At 46.5% G+C, this 24,786-nt stretch overlaps 1 protein-coding gene and 1 pseudogene across 1 annotated transcript in view; one reads left to right on the forward strand and one right to left on the reverse strand.

Moving 5' to 3' along the window:
- LOC135536229 (voltage-dependent T-type calcium channel subunit alpha-1H-like) overlaps positions 1-14,991 on the reverse strand; it is a 41,296-nt gene extending 26,305 nt beyond the window's left edge. The window contains exons 1-2 of the mRNA XM_064962596.1: positions 14,965-14,991; positions 14,266-14,407 (exon numbers count right to left, since the gene is read on the reverse strand). Coding sequence (XP_064818668.1) covers positions 14,266-14,407; positions 14,965-14,991 — 169 coding nt within the window. The remainder of the gene's footprint in view (positions 1-14,265; positions 14,408-14,964) is intronic.
- Positions 14,992-15,977: 986 nt separating this feature from the next.
- The window catches only part of LOC135536238 (synaptogyrin-3-like), a 66,575-nt pseudogene continuing 57,766 nt past the window's right edge, over positions 15,978-24,786 (forward strand).

The raw sequence follows: 24,786 nt of genomic DNA on the forward strand, positions 1-24,786 counted from the left end.
TACCAACCTGACCAGCTTACCTGTCTATCTAACACTATCTGTCTAACAACCAACCTGACCAGCCAACCTGACCACCTGTCTACCCACTATCTGTCTACCAACCTGACCAGCTTACCTGTCTATCCACTATCTGTCTACCAACCTGACCAGCTTACCTGTCTACCCACTATCTGTCTAACAACCTGACCAGCCTACCTGTCTACCCACTATATATTTACCTGACCAGCCTACCTATCTACCCATTATCTACCAACCTGACCAGACTACAGTTCTACCCACTATCTGTCTACCTATCCACACATTATCTACCTACCTGACCAGCCTACATATCTACCTACTATCTGTCTACTGTACTTGACCAGCCAACCTATCTACCTACTATCTACCTACCTGACCAGCATGCCTATCTACCCATTATCTGTCTTCCTACCTAACCAACCAAGCTATCTACCTACTACCTACCTGCCCAGCCTAACTATCTACCAATTATATACCTACCTACCTACCTGACCAGCCAAACTATCTATCCTATCTATTCCTGACCAGCCTACCTGTCTACCAATTATATACCTACCTACCTGACCAGCCAAACTATCTATCCACCTTCCTGACCAGCCTACCTATCTACCAATTATATACCTACCTACCTGACCAGCCAAACTATCTATCCTATCTATTCCTGACCAGCCTACCTATCTACCAATTATATACCTACCTACCTGACCAGCCAAACTATCTATCCTATCTATTCCTGACCAGCCTATCTGTCTACCAATTATATACCTACCTACCTGACCAGCCAAACTATCTATCCTATCTATTCCTGACCAGCCTACCTGTCTACCAATTATATATCTACCTACCTGACCAGCCAAACTATCTATCCTATCTATTCCTGACCAGCCTACCTATCTACCTACCTTATCTACCTACCTGACCAGCCTACCTATCTACCAATTATATACCTACCTACCTGACCAGCCAAACTATCTATCCTATCTATTCCTGACCAGCCTACCTGTCTACCAATTATATACCTACCTACCTGACCAGCCAAACTATCTATCCTATCTATTCCTGACCAGCCTACCTATCTACCAATTATAGACCAACCTACCTGACCAGCCAAGCTATCTATCCTTTCTATTCCTGACCAGCCTACCTGTCTACCAATTATATAGGCTGGTTGCCAGGTCCTCTTCTACCTACCTGACTAGGCTGGTTGCCAGGTCCTCTTCTACCTACCTGACTAGGCTGTTTGTCAGGTTGTCTTCTACCTACCCGAATAGCAGCACTGTAGAAACTATTACACTCGACGGAACGACTTGATTAGTGTAGTGTCAACATCGCAGCCACTACCAGCTAGCCTACTCCAGCAGTACTGTATCATTTTAGTCAATAAGATTCTTGCTACGTAAGCTTAACTTTCTGAACATTCGTGACGAGTAGTCCACTTGTCATTCCAATCTCCTTTGCATTAGCGTAGCCTCTTCTGTAGCCTGTCAACTATGTGTCTATCTATCCCTGTTCTCTCCTCTCTGCACAGACCATACAAACGCTCCACACCGCGTGGCCGCGGCCACCTAATCTGGTGGTCCCAGCGCGCATGACCCACGTGGAGTTCCAGGTCTCCGGTAGCCTCTGGAACTGCCGATCTGCGGCCAACAAGGCAGAGTTCATCTCAGCCTATGCCTCCCTCCAGTCCCTCGACTTCTTGGCACTGACGGAAACATGGATCACCACAGATAACACTGCTACTCCTACTGCTCTCTCTTCGTCCGCCCACGTGTTCTCGCACACCCCGAGAGCTTCTGGTCAGCGGGGTGGTGGCACCGGGATCCTCATCTCTCCCAAGTGGTCATTCTCTCTCTCTCCCTTAACCATCTGTCTATCGCCTCCTTTGAATTCCATGCTGTCACAGTTACCAGCCCTTTCAAGCTTAACATCCTTATCATTTATCGCCCTCCAGGTTCCCTCGGAGAGTTCATCAATGAGCTTGATGCCTTGATAAGCTCCTTTCCTGAGGACGGCTCACCTCTCACAGTCCTGGGCGACTTTAACCTCCCCACGTCTACCTTTGACTCATTCCTCTCTGCCTCCTTCTTTCCACTCCTCTCCTCTTTTGACCTCACCCTCTCACCTTCCCCCCTACTCACAAGGCAGGCAATACGCTCGACCTCATCTTTACTAGATGCTGTTCTTCCACTAACCTCATTGCAACTCCCCTCCAAGTCTCCGACCACTACCTTGTATCCTTTTCCCTCTCGCTCTCATCCAACACTTCCCACACTGCCCCTACTCGGATGGTATCGCGCCGTCCCAACCTTCGCTCTCTCTCCCCCGCTACTCTCTCCTCTTCCATCCTATCATCTCTTCCCTCTGCTCATACCTTCTCCAACCTATCTCCTGATTCTGCCTCCTCAACCCTCCTCTCTTCCCTTTCTGCATCCTTTGACTCTCTATGTCCCCTATCCTCCAGGCCGGCTCGGTCCTCCCCTCCCGCTCCGTGGCTCGATGACTCATTGCGAGCTCACAGAACAGAGCTCCGGGCAGCCGAGCGGAAATGGAGGAAAACTCGCCTCCCTGCGGACCTGGCATCCTTTCACTCCCTCCTCTCTACATTTTCCTCCTCTGTCTCTGCTGCTAAAGCCACTTTCTACCACTCTAAATTCCAAGCATCTGCCTCTAACCCTAGGAAGCTCTTTGCCACCTTCTCCTCCCTCCTGAATCCTCCTCCCCCCCCCCTCCTCCCCTCTCTGCAGATGACTTCGTCAACCATTTTGAAAAGAAGGTCGACGACATCCGATCCTCGTTTGCTAAGTCAAACGACACCGCTGGTTCTGCTCACACTGCCCTACCCTGTGCTCTGACCTCTTTCTCCCTCTCTCTCCAGATGAAATCTCGCTTCTTGTGACGGCCGGCCGCCCAACAACCTGCCCGCTTGACCCTATCCCCTCCTCTCTTCTCCAGACCATCTCCGGAGACCTTCTCCCTTACCTCACCTCGCTAATCAACTCATCCCTGACCGCTGGCTACGTCCCTTCCGTCTTCAAGAGAGCGAGAGTTGCACCCCTTCTGAAAAAACCTACACTCGATCCCTCCGATGTCAACAACTACAGACCAGTATCCCTTCTTTCTTTTCTCTCCAAAACTCTTGAACGTGCCGTCCTTGGCCAGCTCTCCCGCTATCTCTCTCAGAATGACCTTCTTGATCCAAATCAGTCAGGTTTCAAGACTAGTCATTCAACTGAGACTGCTCTTCTCTGTATCACGGAGGCGCTCCGCACTGCTAAAGCTAACTCTCTCTCCTCTGCTCTCATCCTTCTAGACCTATCGGCTGCCTTCGATACTGTGAACCATCAGATCCTCCTCTCCACCCTCTCCGAGTTGGGCATCTCCGGCGCGGCCCACGCTTGGATTGCATCCTACCTGACAGGTCGCTCCTACCAGGTGGCGTGGCGAGAATCTGTCTCCTCGCCACGCGCTCTCACCACTGGTGTCCCCCAGGGCTCTGTTCTAGGCCCTCTCCTATTCTCGCTATACACCAAGTCACTTGGCTCTGTCATAACCTCACATGGTCTCTCCTATCATTGCTATGCAGACGACACACAACTAATCTTCTCCTTTCCCCCTTCTGATGACCAGGTGGCGAATCGCATCTCTGCATGTCTGGCAGACATATCAGTGTGGATGACGGATCACCACCTCAAGCTGAACCTCGGCAAGACGGAGCTGCTCTTCCTCCCGGGGAAGGACTGCCCGTTCCATGATCTCGCCATCACGGTTGACAACTCCATTGTGTCCTCCTCCCAGAGCGCTAAGAACCTTTGCGTGATCCTTGACAACACCCTGTCGTTCTCAACCAACATCATGGCGGTGGCCCGTTCCTGTAGGTTCATGCTCTACAACATCCGCAGAGTACGACCCTGCCTCACACAGGAAGCGGCGCAGGTCCTAATCCAGGCACTTGTCATCTCCCGTCTGGATTACTGCAACTCGCTGTTGGCTGGGCTCCCTGCCTGTGCCATTAAACCCCTACAACTCATCCAGAACGCCGCAGCCCGTCTGGTGTTCAACCTTCCCAAGTTCTCTCACGTCACCCCGCTCCTCCGCTCTCTCCACTGGCTTCCAGTTGAAGCTCGCATCCGCTACAAGACCATGGTGCTTGCCTACGGAGCTGTGAGGGGAACGGCACCGCAGTACCTCCAGGCTCTGATCAGGCCCTACACCCAAGCAAGGGCACTGCGTTCATCCACCTCTGGCCTGCTCGCCTCCCTACCACTGAGGAAGTACAGTTCCCGCTCAGCCCAGTCAAAACTGTTCGCTGCTCTGGCCCCCCAATGGTGGAACAAACTCCCTCACGACGCCAGGACAGCGGAGTCAATCACCACCTTCCGGAGACACCTGAAACCCCACCTCTTCAAGGAATACCTAGGATAGGATAAGTAATCCTTCTCACCCCCCTTAATGATTTAGATGCACTATTGTAAAGTGGCTGTTCCACTGGATGTCAGAAGGTGAATTCACCAATTTGTAAGTCGCTCTGGATAAGAGCGTCTGCTAAATGACTTAAATGTAATGTAAATGTACCTGACTAGGCTGGTTGCCAGGTCCTCTTCTACCTACCTGACTAGGCTGGTTGCCAGGTCCTCTTCTACCTACCTGACTAGACTGGTTGTCAAGTCCTCTTCTACCTACCTGACTAGGCTGGTTGCCAGGTCCTCTTCTACCTACCTGACTAGGCTGGTTGCCAGCCCATCTTCTACCTACCTGACTAGGCTGGTTGCCAGATCCTCTTCTACCTACCTGACTAGGCTGGTTGCCAGACCCTCTTCTACCTACCTGACTCTGGTTGCCAGACCTCTTCTACCTACCTGACTAGGCTGCTTGTCAGATCCTCTTCTACCTACCTGACTAGGCTGGTTGCCAGATCCTGTGATACATACTGTGTTGCCAGGTTCTCTTCTCCCTATCTAACGACCTCGTTGACAGATAAATAGTCACTGGGGAGGCAATGATTCAAAAGGAATCGTTCAACACACACACACACACACACACACACACACACACACACACACACACACACACACACACACACAGGTCTAAATATAGCATAGTTGCAGGTAGCAATCAGCCACAACAAAGCGAGACACACAAACACACACACACACACACACACACCCCCACAAAACACATGGACACAAACAAAACACATTCTCTCACATTGAACGTAGGTAGAAGTATGTTTGTATGTAAAGTTAAGGTATGTTTGTGTGATACAGTTGAAGTCAGAAATGTACATTTAGAAGTATGTTTGCAAGCTAATAGAATTTGGATGTGGTTTGACCTTTGACCTGGAAGAGAACAGTGAGTCACCCCACAGAACCGCACGTTGAGCTCTATGCAGCCGACATACTGCAACACTGGACACCTGACCCATAACACTGACCCACTGAGGACTGGGATTGGCTGAGAGAACCTGACCCCATCTACTGAGGACTGGGATTGGCTGAGAGAACCTGACCCCATCTACTGGGAGGACTGGGATTGGCTGAGAGAACCTGACCCCATCTACTGAGGACTGGGATTGGCTGATAGAACCTGACCCCATCTACTGACTGGGATTGGCTGACCTGACCCCATCTACTGAGGACTGATTGGCTGACCTGACCCCATCTACTGGGACTGGGATTGGCTGAGAGAACCTGACCCTGGGATTGGCATCTACTGAGGACTGGGATTGGCTGAGAGAACCTGACCCTGGGATTGGCATTCCCTTAGGGACTGGGATTGGCTGATAGAACCTGACCCCATCCCCTTAAGACTGGGATTGGCTGAGAGAACCTGACCCCATCTAATGAGGACTGGGATTGGCTGACCTAACCCCATCTACTGAGGACTGGGATTGGCTGAGAGAACCTGACCCCATTCCCTTAGGACTGGGATTGGCTGATAGAACCTGACCCCATCCCCTTAAGACTGGGATTGGCTGAGAGAACCTGACCCCATCTACTGAGGACTGGGATTGGCTGAGGAACTGACCCCATTCCCTTAGACTGGGATTGGCTGAAGAACCTGACCCCATCTACTGAGGACTGGGATTGGGTGAGAGAACCTGACTCCATCCAATGAGGACAGGGATTGGCTGATAGAACCTGACCCCATCTACTGAGGACTGGGATTGGCTGAGAGAACCTGACCCCATTCCCTTAGGACTGGGATTGGCTGAGAGAACCTGACCCCATTCCCTTAGGACTGGGATTGGCTGAGAGAACCTGACTCCATCCAATGAGGACAGGGATTGGGTGAACACAGTGTTATAGAGACATGTATAGACCCACTGACAGAACACAGTGTTGTAGAGACATATATAGACCCACTGACAGAACACAGTGTTATAGAGACATATATAGACCCACTGACAAAACACAGTGTTATAGAGACATATATAGACCCCTGACCCACTGACAGAACACAGTGTTATAGAGACATATATAGACCCACTGACAGAACACAGTGTTATAGAGACATATATAGACCCTGACCCACTGACAGAACACAGTGTAATAGAGACATATATAGACCCCTGACAGAACACAGTGTTATATAGACATATATAGACCCTGACCCACTGACAGAACACAGTGTTATAGAGACATATATAGACCCTGACCCACTGACAGAACACAGTGTTATAGAGACATATATAGACCCCTCACCCACTGACAGAACACAGTGTTATAGAGACATATATAGACCCTGACCCACTGACAGAACACAGTGTTATAGAGACATATATAGACCCTGACAGAACACAGTGTTATAGAGACATATATAGACCCTGACCCACTGACAGAACACAGTGTTATAGAGACATATATAGACCCCTGACAGAACACAGTGTTATATAGACATATATAGACCCTGACCCACTGACAGAACACAGTGTTATAGAGACATATATAGACCACTGACAGAACACAGTGTTGTAGATACATATATAGACACCTGACAGAACACAGTGTTATATAGACATATATAGACCCTGACCCACTGACAGAACACAGTGTTATAGAGACATATATAGACCCACTGACCCACTGACAGAACACAGTGTTATAGAGACATACATAGACCCACTGACAGAACACAGTGTTATAGAGACATATATAGACCCTGACCCCACTGACAGAACACAGTGTTATAGAGACATATATAGACCCCTGACCCACTGACAGAACACAGTGTTATAGAGACATATATAGACCACTGACAGAACACAGTGTTGTAGAGACATATATAGACCCACTGACAGAACACAGTGTTATAGAGACATATATAGACCCACTGACAGAACACAGTGTTATAGAGACATATATAGACCCACTGACAGAACACAGTGTTATAGAGACATATATAGACCCACTGACAGAACACAGTGTTTTAGAGACATATATAGACCCTGACCCACTGACAGAACACAGTGTTATAGAGACATATATAGACCCCTGACCCACTGACAGAACACAGTGTTATAGAGACATATATAGACCACTGACAGAACACAGTGTTGTAGAGACATATATAGAACCACTGACAGAGCACAGTGTTGTAGAGACATATATAGACCCACTGACAGAACACAGTGTTATAGAGACATATATAGACCACTGACAGAACACAGTGTTGTAGAGACATATATAGACCCACTGACAGAACACAGTGTTATATAGACATATATAGACCCTGACCCACTGACAGAACACAGTGTTATAGAGACATATATAGACCCTGACCCACTGACAGAACACAGTGTTATAGAGACATATATAGACCCTGACCCACTGACAGAACACAGTGTTATAGAGACATATATAGACCCACTGACAGAGCACAGTGTTGTAGAGACATATATAGACCCACTGACAGAACACAGTGTTATAGAGACATATATAGACCCTGACCCACTGACAGAACACAGTGTTATAGAGACATATATAGACCCTGACCCACTGACAGAACACAGTGTTATAGAGACATATATAGACCCACTGACAGAACACAGTGTTTTAGAGACATATATAGACCCACTGACAGAACACAGTGTTATAGAGACATATATAGACCCACTGACAGAACACAGTGTTATAGAGACATATATAGACCCACTGACAGAGCACAGTGTTATAGAGACATATATAGACCCTGACCCACTGACAGAACACAGTGTTATAGAGACATATATAGACCCTGACCCACTGACAGAACACAGTGTTATAGAGACATATATAGACCCTGACCCACTGACAGAACACGGTGTTATAGAGACATATATAGACCCTGACCCACTGACAGAACACAGTGTTATAGAGACATATATAGACCCTGACCCACTGACAGAACACAGTGTTATAGAGACATATATAGACCCTGACCCACTGACAAAACACAGTGTTATAGAGACATATATAGACCCTGACCCACTGACAGAACACAGTGTTATAGAGACGTATATAGACCCACTGACAGAACACAGTGTTATAGAGACATATATAGACCCCTGACCCACTGACAGAACACAGTGTTATAGAGACATATATGGACCCACTGACAGAACACAGTGTTATAGAGACATATATAGACCCACTGACAGAACACAGTGTTATAGAGACATATATAGACCCTGACCAACTGACAGAACACAGTGTTATAGAGACATATATAGACCCCTGACCCACTGACAGAACACAGTGTTATAGAGACATACATAGACCCACTGACAGAACACAGTGTTATAGAGACATATATAGACCCTGACCCACTGACAGAACACAGTGTTATAGAGACATATATAGACCCTGACCCACTGACAGAACACAGTGTTATAGAGACATATATAGACCAGTGACAGAACACAGTGTTGTAGAGACATATATAGACCCACTGACAGAACACAGTGTTATAGAGACATATATAGACCCTGACCCACTGACAGAACACAGTGTTATAGAGACATATATAGACCCTGACCCACTGACAGAACACAGTGTTATAGAGACATATATAGACCCACTGACAGAACACAGTGTTTTAGAGACATATAGAACTGACAGAACACAGTGTTATAGAGACATATATAGACCCTGACCCACTGACAGAGCACAGTGTTATAGAGACATATATAGACCCTGACCCACTGACAGAACACAGTGTTATAGAGACATATATAGACCCTGACCCACTGACAGAACACAGTGTTATAGAGACATATATAGACCCTGACCCACTGACAGAACACAGTGTTATAGAGACATATATAGACCCTGACCCACTGACAGAACACAGTGTTATAGAGACATATATAGACCCTGACCCACTGACAGAACACAGTGTTATAGAGACATATATAGACCCTGACCCACTGACAAAACACAGTGTTATAGAGACATATATAGACCCTGACCCACTGACAGAACACAGTGTTATAGAGACATATAGACCCACTGACAGAACACAGTGTTATAGAGACATATATAGACCCCTGACCCACTGACAGAACACAGTGTTATAGAGACATATATGGACCCACTGACAGAACACAGTGTTATAGAGACATATATAGACCCACTGACAGAACACAGTGTTATAGAGACATATATAGACCCTGACCAACTGACAGAACACAGTGTTATAGAGACATATATAGACCCTGACCCACTGACAGAACACAGTGTTATAGAGACATACATAGACCCACTGACAGAACACAGTGTTATAGAGACATATATAGACCCTGACCCACTGACAGAACACAGTGTTATAGAGACATATATAGACCCTGACCCACTGACAGAACACAGTGTTATAGAGACATATATAGACCAGTGACAGAACACAGTGTTGTAGAGACATATATAGACCCACTGACAGAACACAGTGTTATAGAGACATATATAGACCCACTGACAGAACACAGTGTTATAGAGACATATATAGACCCTGACCCACTGACAGAACACAGTGTTATAGAGACATATATAGACCCTGACCCACTGACAGAACACAGTGTTATAGAGACATATATAGACCCCTGACCCACTGACAGAACACAGTGTTATAGAGACATATATAGACCCCTGACAGAACAGAGTGTTATAGAGACATATATAGACCAGTGACAGAACACAGTGTTGTAGAGACATATATAGACCCCTGACACTGCCAGAACACAGTGTTATAGAGACATATATAGACTCACTGACAGAACACAGTGTTATAGAGACATATATAGACCCTGACCCACTGACAGAACACAGTGTTATAGAGACATATATAGACCCTGACCCACTGACAGAACACAGTGTTATAGAGACATATATAGACCCCTGACCCACTGACAGAACACAGTGTTATAGAGACGGACCCACTGACAAAACACAGTGTTATAGAGACATATATAGACCCCTGACCCACTGACAGAACACAGTGTTATAGAGACATATATAGACCCCTGACCCACTGACAGAACACAGTGTTATAGAGACATATATAGACCCCTGACCCACTGACAGAACACAGTGTTATAGAGACATATATGACCCTGACCAACTGACAGAACACAGTGTTATAGAGACGTATATAGACCCACTGACAAAACACAGTGTTATAGAGACATATATAGACCCCTGACCCACTGACAGAACACAGTGTTATAGAGACATATATAGACCCACTGACAGAACACAGTGTTATAGTTCCACCTACTGGCCCAAAACCAAACCTGCAGCTTCTCACTGAATGGCACAGAAAGACAGACTGACTGACTCAACAATCCAAGAACTCATCACAGCTAGTTGACTACAGACTTCAGAATACAGCAAAGGGCGTAATGGACAGAGGGACATGGCCATTGGGGGTATTGGGGGTAATGGACAGAGGGACATGGCCATGGGGGTAATGGACAGAGGGACAGGGCCATGGGGGGTAATGGACAGAGGGACAGGGCCATGGGGGGTAATGGACAGAGGGACAGGGCCATGGGGGTAATGGACAGAGGGACAGGGCCATGGGGGTAATGGACAGAGGGACAGGGCCATGGGGGTAATGGACAGAGGGACAGGCCATGGGGGTAATGGACAGAGCGACAGGGCCATGGGGGTAATGGACAAAGGGACAGGGCCATGGGGGTAATGGACAGAGGGACAGGGCCATGGGGGTAATGGACAGAGGGACAGGGTAATGGGGTTAATGGACAGAGGGACAGGGCCATGGGGTAATGGACAGAGGGACAGGGCCACGGGGTAATGGACAATGACAGGGCCACGGGGGTAATGGACAATGACAGGGCCAATGACGGCCTGGTCTAGGAACAGTGGGTTAACAGGTCTAGGAACAGTGGGTTAACTGGTCTAGGAACAGTGGGTTAACTGGTCTAGGGACAGTGGGCTAACTGGTCTAGGAACAGTGGGTTAACTGGTCTAGGGACAGTGGGCTAACTGGTCTAGGAACAGGGGGTTAACTGGTCTAGGAACAGTGGGCTAACTGGTCTAGGAACAGTGGTTTACTGGTCTAGGAACAGTGGGTTAACTGGTCTAGGAACAGTGGGTTAACTGGTCTAGGAACAGTGGGTTAACTGGTCTAGGAACAGTGGGTTAACTGGTCTAGGAACAGGGGGTTAACTGGTCTAGGAACAGTGGTTAACTGGTCTAGGAACAGTGGGTTAACTGGTCTAGGAACAGTGGGTTAACTGGTCTAGGAACAGTGGGCTAACTGGTCTAGGAACAGTGGTTTACTGGTCTAGGAACAGTGGGTTAACTGGTCTAGGAACAGTGGGTTAACTGGTCTAGGGACAGTGGGCTAACTGGTCTAGGAACAGGGGTTAACTGGTCTAGGAACAGTGGGCTAACTGGTCTAGGAACAGTGGTTTACTGGTCTAGGAACAGTGGGTTAACTGGTCTAGGAACAGTGGGTTAACTGGTCTAGGAACAGTGGGTTAACTGGTCTAGGAACAGTGGGTTAACTGGTCAAGGAACAGGGGGTTAACTGGTCTAGGAACAGTGGTTAACTGGTCTAGGAACAGTGGGTTAACTGGTCTAGGAACAGTGGGTTAACTGGTCTAGGAACAGTGGGTTAACAGGTCTAGGAAGAGTGGGTTAACTGGTCTAGGAACAGTGGGTTAACTGGTCATACAGTGGGTTAACTGGTCTAGGAACAGTGGGCTAACTGGTCTAGGAACAGTGGGTGAAATGGTCTAGGAACAGTGGGTTAACTGGTCTAGGTACAGTGGGTTAACTGGTCTAGGAACAGTGGGTTAACTGGTCTAGGAACAGTGGGTTAACTGGTCTAGGAACAGTGGGTTAACTGGTCTAGGAACATTGGGTTAACTGGACAGAGGAACAGTGGGTTAACTGGTCTAGGAACAGTGGGTTAACTGGTCTAGGAACAGTGGTTAACTGGTCTAGGAACAGTGGTTAACTGGTCTAGGAACCCAGTGGTTAACTGGTCTAGGAACAGTGGTTAACTGGTCTAGTGAGGTTAACTGACCAGGAACAGTGGGTTAACTGGTCTAGGAACAGTGGGTTAACTGGTTTAGGAACCCAGGGGGTTAACTGGTCTAGGAACAGGGGTTAACTGGTCTAGGAACAGTGGTTTAACTGGTCTAGGAACAGTGGGTTAACTGGTCTTGGAACAGGGGGTTAACTGGTCTAGGATCAGTTATAGAAGAGTGGGTTAACTGGTCTAGGAACAGTGGTTAACTGGTCTAGAACAGTTTAACTGGTCTAGGAACATGGGTTAACTGGTCTAGGAACAGTGGGTTAACTGGTCTAGGAACAGTTATAGGAACCCATTTAACTGCTAGGAACCTTTATGGTCTGGAACAGTGGGTTAACTGACCTAGGAAATTAACTTCTATCAGTTATAGAACAGTGGGTTAACTTTATAACAGTGGGTTAACTGGTCTAGGAACAGTGGTTAACTGAGGAACAGTGGTTAACTGGTCTAAACAGTGGTTAACTGGACTAGGAACAGTTAACTGGTCTAGGAACAGTTGTTAACTGGTCTAGGAACAGTGTGTTATGGTCTGTGGTTAACTGGTCTAGGAACAGTGGGTTAACTGGTCAGGAACAGTGGGTTAACTGGTCTAGTAACAGGGGGTTAACTGGTCTAGGAACAGTGGGTTAACTGGTCTAGGAACAGTGGGTTAACTGGTCTAGGAACAGTGGTTAACTGGTTGGAACAGTGGTTAACTGGTCTAGAACAGTGATTAACTGGTCTAGGAACAGTTTAACTGGTCTAGGAACCTGGTCTAGGAACAGTTTAACTGGTCTAGGAACAGTGGGTTAACTGGTTATGGTTAACTGGTCTAGAACAGGGGTTAACTGGTCTAGGAACAGTGGTTAACTGGTCAAACAGTTTAACTAGGAACCTGGACAGAGGGAGATCATACAGTGACAGTTGTTCCATCAAAAGGAAAATAAAAGTCAACATATCAATGAGCTTCTGACCATAAATACTTCAATCAGTTATAGAACCCATTGCCCTTTATGGTTGTGAGGTTCTGACTATAAATACTTCAATCAGTTATAGAACCCATTGCCCTTTATGGTTGTGAGGTTCTGACCATAAATACTTCTATCAGTTATAGAACCCATTGCCCTTTATGGTTGTGAGGTTCTGACTATAAATACTTCAATCAGTTATAGAACCCATTGCCCTTTATGGTTGTGAGGTCTGGGGTCTGCTCACTAACCAATAATTCACAAAATGGGACAAACACCCAATTGAGACTCTGCACGCAGAATTTAGCAAAAAATATACTTTGTGTATAACGCAAAAAAGCAATAAAGAGAACTATTTGGGAAGGAATCAACCAAAACAGACCAAACTAGAATTCTATTTGTCCCTAAACAGAGAGTACACAGTGGCACAGCTGACCACTGTGATTGACCCAACCTTAAGGAAAGCTTTATTTAAAATATGCATATTTACCCACTTTTTAATGGTATCCAATTAGTCACTGTCTCATCGCTGCAACTCCGTACGGACTCGGGAGAGGGGAAGGTCAAGAGCCACGGGTCCTCTCTAGTTAGTCTCATTAGTCTCATCGCTGCAACTCCGTACGGACTCGGGAGAGGTGGAAGGTTAAGAGCCACGCGTCCTCTCTAGTTAGTCTCATTAGTCTCATCGCTGCAACTCCGTACTCGTCAAGAGCCTCCTCTGAAACACAACTCAACCACACTGCTTCTGACACAACACACATCCAACCCGGAAGCCAGCCGCACCAATGTGTCGGAGGAAACACCGTACACCTGGCAACCTGGTCAGCATGCACTGCACCCAGCCTGCCACAGAAGTCCTCCCGGTCACGAGCCTCCTGGCCATGAGCCTGGGCTTGAACCCGAAATCTCTGGTGGCACAGCGAGCACTGCCTTAGACCACTGCACCACCCAGGAGGCAGTTAAGGAAAGATTAGACTATGAACAGACTCAGTGAGCATAGCCTTGCTATTGAGAAAGGCTTAGACTATGTACAGGCTCAGTGAGCAGAGCCTTGCTATTGAGAAAGGCTTAGACTATGTACAGACTCAGTGAGCATAGCCTTGCTATTGAGAAAGGCTGCCATAGGCAGACATGGCTCTCAAGAGAAGACAGGCTATGTGCCCACTGCCCACAAAATGAGGTGGAAACTGAGCTGCACTTCCTAACCTCCTGCCCAATGTATGCACCACCATGCACCACCATGTACCACCATGTACCACCATGTAGCACCATGTACCACCATGTACCACATTGTCCACCATGAACCACCATGAACCACCACGTACCACCGTGTGAAATGTACCACCGCGTACCACCGCGTACCACCATGTACCACCATGTACCACCATGCACCACCATGTACCACCATGCACCCCATGTTAGCACCATGTTTACCACCATGTATCCACAATGTACCACCACGTACCACCGCGTCCACCATGTGGACCACCATGTACCACCACGACCACAATGATCGCCATGTACCACCTGATACCACCATAAACCAGGAACGTGACCACGCCACCACGTACCACCACGTATACCTATTAGCCACCACCACGCTCCTACGTACCACCACTTACCACCATGTATCACCATGTACCACCATGTACCACCACGTTACTGGACGTACCACCATGTACCACCATGCACCACCATGTACCACCATGTACCACCATGTGCTACCATGTATCACCATGTACCACCACGATACTGGATAAATGCCACCACGTTTCACCACTGGGTTGACCACCACGCTACCACCACGTACCACCACGCAATACCATGTTCACCACTACACCATGTATCACCATGTACCACCATGTATCACCACGTATACATATACCACCATGTACCACCATGTACCACCACATACCACCATGTACCACCATGTACCACCATGTTTTGTCCTCAACAATGAAAGTCAATGTTTGTCTTTTTATTTTATTTTTATTGATTGATTTTGTTGTTATTAAATATATCATAAAAGAAAAATAGTCCATAGAACATTTGAAATGTCTCTATTCTTTTAAAACTTTTGTGTTTCCCTTTGTTTATTATCTATTTCACTTGCTTTGACAATGTAAACGTATGAATTGAGAGAGAGAGAGATGTAGAGAGAGAGAGAGGTAGAGAGAGGTAGAGGTAGATTGAGAGAGAGAGAGAGAGAGAGAGAGAGAGAGAGAGAGAGAGAGAGAGTAGTAGTAGTGTGCTGCAGGTGTCACTCAAACAGGGAACTTTCACTGTTGAGTGAAAAGGTAAAACAATTAATCCTTATTGGCTCTCTTGTCAAAGTAGCCTAGGATTCTAAATACAGAGAGTTTATTTGGCTATTTCAATATTATTACTAATCAAGACTGTATTTCCAGACAGGCCTATTCCCGGTGCACTGTCTGGCGGTTATTTAATAGCTATTCGGTTCCCACAGGAAGAGACACCGGGGCGCTGTAGAGCCGGCAGTGAGTGTGCGCGTCGGGACTCCGGTGTGAATCACAGCAGCAGCTCAGCTTGTTCGTTCTGCGACGTGACGAGGTGGGCGCCAGCCGCAATGCGAGACCAGACCGGAGGACAGGATATCTCAACGCCACTGGAACTAGGAGGAGTAACGGATAAATAAAGAAGACATTTAAAACCGATAGATAAAATAGATAAAGGAATTAGACGGAGGGATGGAGCCGGTGGGCTCGTTTCTTCCCGGTAAATCCGGGAGCTCGCACTTTGATCCGGTGGTCTTTGTCAAACAGCCGCGGACCATCCTCAGACTACTGTGCTGGGTGAGACAGACCACCGAGACGTATGTGTGTAGCCTGCCTGTATATATATAGGAGTCTATAATGTCTATAAAAGATCCCCATCGCTGTAATATCAGACTGTGCGTCATCCGGTTCTAAAACCGTGTTTGTTTGTTCGTCCGGGTGTTTTTCCCCGTTGTCATCCTCCGTCTCCGGGGATTAGGCCAACATCCCCACCAACATGGAGGGAGAGTCTCGCTCCGTTCCTTTAAAACACCGTCTCTCTGTGTTTTGTTGTTATGTTGATGTCGGTATCGTTTACCGCACAGAGCCAAACAGTAAAACCATTTACAGAAGGCGATCAATGTGATTATGACAACGCTTGGTGATGAGGTAATGTTGTCTGTCTGACCATAATATAACATTAGGCTATATGGTCAATATAACATCATAACAAAGAGATGGGAATGACTAGCTTTAGCTATTGTCTGACCTAGCTGGTTTATAATGACACAGGGGGTAATGTTGTCTGACCTAGCTGGTTTATAATGACACAGGGGGTAATGTTGTCTGACCTAGCTGGTTTATAATGACACAGGGGGTAATGTTGTCTGACCTAGCTGGTTTATAATGACACAGGGGGTAATGTTGTCTGACCTAGCTGGTTTATAATGACACAGGGGGTAATGTCGTCTGACCTAGCTGGTTTATAATGACACAGGGGGTAATGTTGTCTGAACTAGCTGGTTTATAATGACACAGGGGGTAATGTTGTCTGACCTAGCTGGTTTATAATGACACAGGGGGTAATGTAGTCTGAACTAGCTGGTTTATAATGACACAGGGGGTAATGTTGTCTGACCTAGCTGGTTTATAATGACACGGGGTAATGTTGTCTGAACTAGCTGGTTTATAATGACACAGGGGGTAATGTTGTCTTAACTAGCTGGTTTATAATGACACAGGGGGTAATGTTGTCTGAACTAGCTGGTTTATAATGACACAGGGGGTAATGTTGTCTGACCTAGCTGGTTTATAATGACACAGGGGGTAATGTTGTCTGAACTAGCTGGTTTATAATGACACAGGGGGTAATGTTGTCTGACCTAGCTGGTTTATAATGACACAGGGGGTAATGTAGTCTGAACTAGCTGGTTTATAATGACACAGGGGGTAATGTCGTCTGACCTAGCTGGTTTATAATGACACAAGGGGTAATGTTGTCTGACCTAGCTGGTTTATAATGACACAGGGGTAATGTAGTCTGACCTAGCTGGTTTATAATGACACAGGGGGTAATGTAGTCTGACCTAGCTGGTTTATAATGACACAGGGGACTAATGTCCTGTAGTGGTTTATAATGACACAGTTGGCTAATGCTTAATGATTCCAATAGGTTTATAATGACACATCACTTTGTCTGCATAATGTTTATAATGACAGTTTAATGTTGTCTAATCATTCTGGTAATGTTTCTGATTTTCACAGAAATGTTGTCTGACCTAGTTGGTTTATAATGATCACTGGGGGTCATGTTGTTGAACTTTCACAGTGGAATTTTGTCTGACCTAGCTGGTTTATAATGACACAGGGGTGTGGCCTGTAAAACCATGAGTTGTCTGACCTAGCTGGTTTATAATGACACGATGTGGCCTGTAAACCATGAGTTTCAGGCTGACCTAGCTGGTATAATGACACGGGGGTAATGTGTCTGACCTGTAAACCATGAGTTTCAGGCCGTTTATAATGACACGAAGTTGTCTGACCTGTAAACCATGAGTTTCAGGACCTAGCTGGTTTATAATGACACAGGGGTAATGTTGTCTGAACTAGCTGGTTTATAATGACACTGGGGGTAATGTCGTCTGACCATGGTTTAGTAATGACACAGGTTGTCTGACCTAGCTGGTTTATAATGACACCGATGTGGCCTGTAAACCATGAGTTTTAGGCCTAGCTGGTTTATAATGACACAGGGGGTAATGTGGTCTGAACTAGCTGGTTTATAAGGCCTGACGATGTATGTAATGGTTAAATTTTATAATGATAATATTTGTCTCCTAGTTGGTTTAAATGACACTAATGTTGTCTGTGAAGGTTTATAATGACACAGAACTGAAAATCAACGGGGGTAATTCAACAACCGTTTCTCTGTTACTAAAATAATACAGTCATGGGATGTAACTGTTGTCTGACCTAGCTGGTTTATAATGACACACTGGGAAATGATTGTCTGACCTTAGTGGGGCGTTATAATGAAGTATACAACAACAACAACTGGTTTATAATGACAAAGGGGTAATGTTGTCTGACTAGCTGGTTTATAATGACACAGGGGAACTGTTGTCTTTCTAGCTTTTCAACTACAGTATGGAGTTGTTGACCTTGGTTTTAATGACAGGGCAGCAACGTTGTGTGTGTGTTTATAATACAGTATGGAGGTTGTTGGTTTTAATGACACAGGGCGTGTTGTGTGTTTTAAATACAGTATGGAGGTCTGTTGGTTTATACAGTGCAGCAACGCGTAATGTGTGTCTCAACTACAGTTTATGGAGGTTGTTGGTTTTACAGTGGTTTATAATGACAAGGGGGTAATGTGTGTGTTTAAATACAGTATGGAATGTTGTCTGTTGGTTTTAAGTGCAGCAACGCGTGTGTTGTTCAACTACAGTATGGAGGTTGTTGGTTTTACAGTGCAGCAACGTTGTGTGTAGCTGTGTTTAACTGACAGTATGGAGGTTGTTGGTTTTACAGTGCAGCAACGCGTGTGTGTGTAGCTGTTTAACTACAGTATGGAGGTTGTTGGTTTTACAGTGCAGCAACGCGTGTGTTGTTCAACTACAGTATGGAGGTTGTTGGTTTTACAGTGCAGCAACGCGTGTGTTTTCAACTACAGTATGGAGGTTGTTGGTTTTACAGTGCAGCAACGTTGTCTGTGTGTTCAACTACAGTATGGAGGTTGTTGGTTTTACAGTGCAGCAATCCTGTGTTTAACTACAGTATGGAGGTTGTTGGTTTTACAGTGCACTTTGCGCATAATGTGTTCAACTACAGTATGGAGGTTGTTGGTAAATTTACAGTGCAGCAACGCGCGTGTTGTGTGTTCAACTACAGTATGGAGGTTGTTGGTTTTACAGTGCCCAACTTGCAGGCGCGTGTGTTCAACTACAGTATGGAGGTTGTTGGTTTTACAGTGCAGCAAAGGCGTGTGTGTGTAAACGTGTTTTCAGTGTGTTCAACTACAGTATGGAGGTTGTTGGTTTTACAGTGCAGCAACGTGTGTGTGTGTGTTTCAACTACAGTATGGAGGTTGTTGGTTTTAAACCAGTGCAGTTTCAACGCGAACGCTGTGTGTGTGTGTGTGTTCAACTACAGTATGGAGGTTGTTGGTTTTACAGTGCAGCAACGCGTGTGTGTGTGTGTGTGTTTCAACTACAGTATGGAGGTTGTTGGTTTTACAGTGCAACAACGCGTGTGTCTGTGTTCAACTACAGTATGGAGGTTGTTGGTTTTACAGTGCAGCACACGCGTGTGTGTGTTCAACTACAGTATGGAGGTTGTTGGTTTTACAGTGCCGAACTGCTCGTTGTTTTCAACTACAGTATGGAGGTTGTTGGTTTTACAGTGCAGCAACGCGTGTGTGTGTTCAACTACAGTATGGAGGTTGTTGGTTTTACAGTGCAGCAACGCGTGTGTGTTTCAACTACAGTATGGAGGTTGTTGGTTTTACAGTGCAGCAACGCGTGTGTGTGTTGTTCAACTACAGTATGGAGGTTGTTGGTTTTACAGTGCAGCAACGTGTGTGTGTGTTCAACTACAGTATGGAGGTTGTTGGTTTTACAGTGCAGCAACGCGTGTGTGTGTGTGTGTTCAACTACAGTATGGAGGTTGTTGGTTTTACAGTGCCGCAACGCGCGCGTGTGTTCAACTACAGTATGGAGGTTGTTGGTTTTACAGTGCAGCAACGCGTGTGTGTGTGTGTGTTCAACTACAGTATGGAGGTTGTTGGTTTTACAGTGCAGCAACGCGTGTGTGTGTGTTCAACTACAGTATGGAGGTTGTTGGTTTTACAGTGCAGCAACGCGTGTGTGTGTGTGTGTTCAACTACAGTATGGAGGTTGTTGGTTTTACAGTGCAGCAACGCGCGTGTGTTCAACTACAGTATGGAGGTTGTTGGTTTTACAGTGCAGCAACGCGTGTGTGTGTGTGTGTTCAACTACAGTATGGAGGTTGTTGGTTTTACAGTGCAGCAACGTGTGTGTGTGTGTTCAACTACAGTATGGAGGTTGTTGGTTTTACAGTGCAGCAACGCGTGTGTGTGTGTGTTCAACTACAGTATGGAGGTTGTTGGTTTTACAGTGCAGCAACGCGCGTGTGTTCAACTACAGTATGGAGGTTGTTGGTTTTACAGTGCAGCAACGCGTGTGTGTGTTGTTCAACTACAGTATGGAGGTTGTTGGTTTTACAGTGCAGCAACGCGCGTGTGTGTGTTCAACTACAGAATGGAGGTTGTTGGTTTTACAGTGCAGCAACGCGTGTGTGTGTTCAACTACAGTATGGAGGTTGTTGGTTTTACAGTGCAGCAACGCGTGTGTGTGTTTCAACTACAGTATGGAGGCTGTTGGTTTTACAGTGCAGCAACGCGTGTGTGTGTGTGTGTTCAACTACAGTATGGAGGTTGTTGGTTTTACAGTGCAGCAACGCGTGTGTGTGTGTTCAACTACAGTATGGAGGTTGTTGGTTTTACAGTGCAGCAACGCGTGTGTGTGTGTGTGTGTTCAACTACAGTATGGAGGTTGTTGGTTTTACAGTGCAGCAACGCAGCAGTGTGTGTTCAACTACAGTATGGAGGTTGTTGGTTTTACAGTGCAGCAACGCGTGTGTGTGTGTGTGTGTTCAACTACAGTATGGAGGTTGTTGGTTTTACAGTGCAGCAACGCGCGCGTGTGTGTGTGTGTGTTCAACTACAGTATGGAGGTTGTTGGTTTTACAGTGCCGCAACGCGTGTGTGTGTTCAACTACAGTATGGAGGTTGTTGGTTTTACAGTGCAGCAACGTGTGTGTGTGTGTGTGTGTTCAACTACAGTATGGAGGTTGTTGGTTTTACAGTGCCGCAACGCTGGCGTGTGTGTGTTCAACTACAGTATGGAGGTTGTTGGTTTTACAGTGCCGCAACGCGTGTGTGTGTGTGTGTGTGTGTTCAACTACAGTATGGAGGTTGTTGGTTTTACAGTGCAGCAACGCGTGTGTGTGTGTGTGTGTTCAACTACAGTATGGAGGTTGTTGGTTTTACAGTGCCGCACGTGGTGTGTGTGTTCAACTACAGTATGGAGGTTGTTGGTTTTACAGTGCAGCAACGCGTGTGTGTGTGTGTTCAACTACAGTATGGAGGTTGTTGGTTTTACAGTGCAGCAACGCGCGCGCGTGTGTGTGTGTGTTTGTGTGTTCAAGTATTGGTGTGAAGTCATTTTGAAGTCCTACTGCTCAGTAAATATCAATGATCTCCGAACTAACTTTATCCACTGACTGACTCACCTCTCTCCTCCCTCTTCTCTTTCCTCTCCTCTCTTTCCCTTCCTCTCTCTCCTCTCTCTCCTCTCCCCCTCTACTCTCTCTCCTCCCTCTCTCTCTCCCATTCCCTCTCGTCTCTCTCCTCTCCTCTCTCTCTCCCATTCCCTCTCCTCTCTCTCCTCTCTCTCTCCCATTCCCTCTCATCTCTCTCCTCTCCTCTCTCTCCCATTCCCTCTCATCTCTCTCTCTCCCTCTCCCATTCCCTCTCTCTCTCTCTCCTCTCTCCTCCCTCTTCTTTCCTCTCCCCCTCTCCCTTCTCTCCTCTCCCCTCTCCCCTCTCCTCTCCCCCTCTACTCTCTCTCCTAACTGTCCCCCTCCCCTCTCCCTCTCCCCCCTCTCCTCTCTCCTCTCTCCACTCATCTCCCTCTCTCTCCCTCTCTCCTCTCCCCCTCCCTCTCCTCTCTCTCCTCTCCCACTCATCTCACCCTCCCTCCTCTCTCGCCCTCCCTCTCCCTCCCAAAATTGACAAAACATCAATGTTACAGCTGTATTGAATCATATCCCTATAAGTAATTAACTAGTAGTTGTCTCTCCTCCAGGTATTCTCTATGGTAGTGTTCAGCTGTATTGTAATTAACTAGTAGTTTTTCTCCTCCAGGTATTCTCTATGGTAGTGTTCAGCTGTATTTTAATTAACTAGTATTTTTTCTCCTCTAGGTATTCTCTATGGTAGTGTTCAGCTGTATAGTGAATGAAGGCTACATGAACATCGGCAGTGGCGGTTGCTATGCGTCTTCAATAAGAACGCTGATGCCTGTAACTACGGCGTTACCGTGGGCGTGGTCTGTTTCCTAGGCAGCGTCTGCTTCCTGGTTCTAGACATCTACTTCCCCACCATCCACAGTGTCCGACTCAGGAGGAGAGCAACTCTCATCGACATGGTCTTCTCTGGTACACACACACACATTATGTACATACACACACACATCCACACGTCATGTTATCTCTAGGAGGTATGTTTTCTAAACCATCTATCCTGTTGGTCCCGCCCCACCAGCCTGGCCAGCTTCCTGTGGTTGGTGGGTTTCTGTTTCCTGGCCAATCAGTGGCAGCAGACTACAGAAGAAGAGCTCCCATTGGCTCAGGGCTCCGACGCCGCCAGGGCTGCTGTTGCCTTCTGCTTCTTCTCCATCCTCACCTGGGTAAGAGACACCTGGGGGTCTGGGTGTGTTTGTCTGGTGTGTGTGTAATGTGTGTGTGTGTAATGTGTGTGTGTGTGTGTGTGTGTGTGTGTGTGTGTGTGTGTGTGCGTGTGTAATGTGTGTGTGTAATGTGTGTGTGTGTGTGTGTGTGTGTGTGTGTGTGTGTGTAATGTGTGTGTGTAATGTGTGTGTGTAACATGTGTGTGTGTGTGTGTGTGTGTGTGTGTAATGTGTGTGTGTAATGTGTGTGTGTGTGTGTGTTGTGTAACGTGTGTGTGTGTGTGTGTGTGTGTGTGTGTGTGTGTGATGTGTGTGTAATGTGTGTAATGTGTAATGTGTGTGTGTGTAATGTGTGTGTGTAATGTGTGTAATGTGTGTGTGTGTGTAATGTGTGTAATGTGTGTAATGTGTGTGTGTGTGTGTGTGTGTGTGTGTGTGTGTGTGTGTGTGTGTGTGTGTGTGTGTGTGTGTGTGTGTGTGTGTGTGTAATGTGTGTGTGTGTGGTGTGTTTCTGAACCCACCCTATTTGAGCGATAGCCCGACTCAAGAACATGTTGTTTTCAGAGGACAAGGAGAGACCGCTGCCCAGAACAGCCCCTGTCACTAGTTTGACACTTTTATTTAGTTATGAACAAATTCTTATTTACAAAGACGGTCTACCCTGGGCCAAACCGGACGACGCCTCCCTATGGTACTACCAATCACGGCCGGATGTGATACAGCCTGGAATCGAACCAGGGACTGTAGTGACGCCTGTAGTGTACGGAGATGTAGTGCCTTAGACCGCTGCACTATTCTGTTTTATACTGTGTGATATGAATTATGTACATCGTTCAGACCATGAAGCAGGGAGAGGACATGCGTTTCTAGTGCAGTTACTACAGGCTAGTATAGGGTAGTACAGGCTACAACAGGCTTACAGGCTAGTACAGGCTAGTACAAGTTAGTACAGGCTGGTACAGGCTAGTACAGGCTACTACAAGCTAGTACAAGTTAGTACAGGCTAGTACAGGCTAGTACAAGTTAGTATATGCTAGTACAGGCTTACAGGTTGGTACAGGCTAGTACAAGTTAGTATATGCTAGTACAGGCTAGTACAGGGTACAGGGTAGTACAGGCTTATAGGCTGGTACAGTCTAGTACAGGCTAGTACAGGCTAGTACAGGCTAGTACAGGCTAGTACAGGTTTGTAAAGGCTAGTACAGGCTAGTACAGGTTAGTAGAGGCTAGTATAGTCTAGTATAGGCTTGTACAGGCTAGTATAGTCTAGTACAGGCTAGTACAGGCTAATATATGCTAGTACAGGTTAGTACAGGCTAGTACAGGTTAGTACAGGTTAGTACAGGCTTGTACAGGCTTGTACAGGCTAGTACAGGCTGGTACAGGCTAGTACAGGCTGGTACAGGCTAGTACAGGCTAGTATACTTATTGGGGACCAATAATAAAACAAATGCAACTTGAATTGGCTCATCCAGGGGACTGGTAGTATTTAATAGTTGATTCTAAGATTTGCATTTAATGTTGTCTATGTTTATGCTGTTTGTTCTCTGTTAAAGGGCCACAAAGATTGGAGAAGTGCTTTATCTGGACGTCTCCATTTGGTCTTGTTGTTTGTTTTCCAATTTTTCCCAGAAGTGGTTAGAGTCTACAGGTTCTTCTGGTGTTTCTATTTTGTTTTAGTGATTCACCAGTGCAAAGGCGTAAGATGCGTTTTTCTGGGCGTCTTGTGTTTTTGGTTTCGCAATTTCTCTTGTGTGTTTCTTCATCAAACTAGGGGTGTCAGTGGGCTGACTGTGATCTGAT

The sequence above is a fragment of the Oncorhynchus masou genome, unplaced genomic scaffold (assembly GCF_036934945.1).
Source record: "Oncorhynchus masou masou isolate Uvic2021 unplaced genomic scaffold, UVic_Omas_1.1 unplaced_scaffold_580, whole genome shotgun sequence".
Taxonomy (NCBI): domain Eukaryota; kingdom Metazoa; phylum Chordata; class Actinopteri; order Salmoniformes; family Salmonidae; genus Oncorhynchus; species Oncorhynchus masou.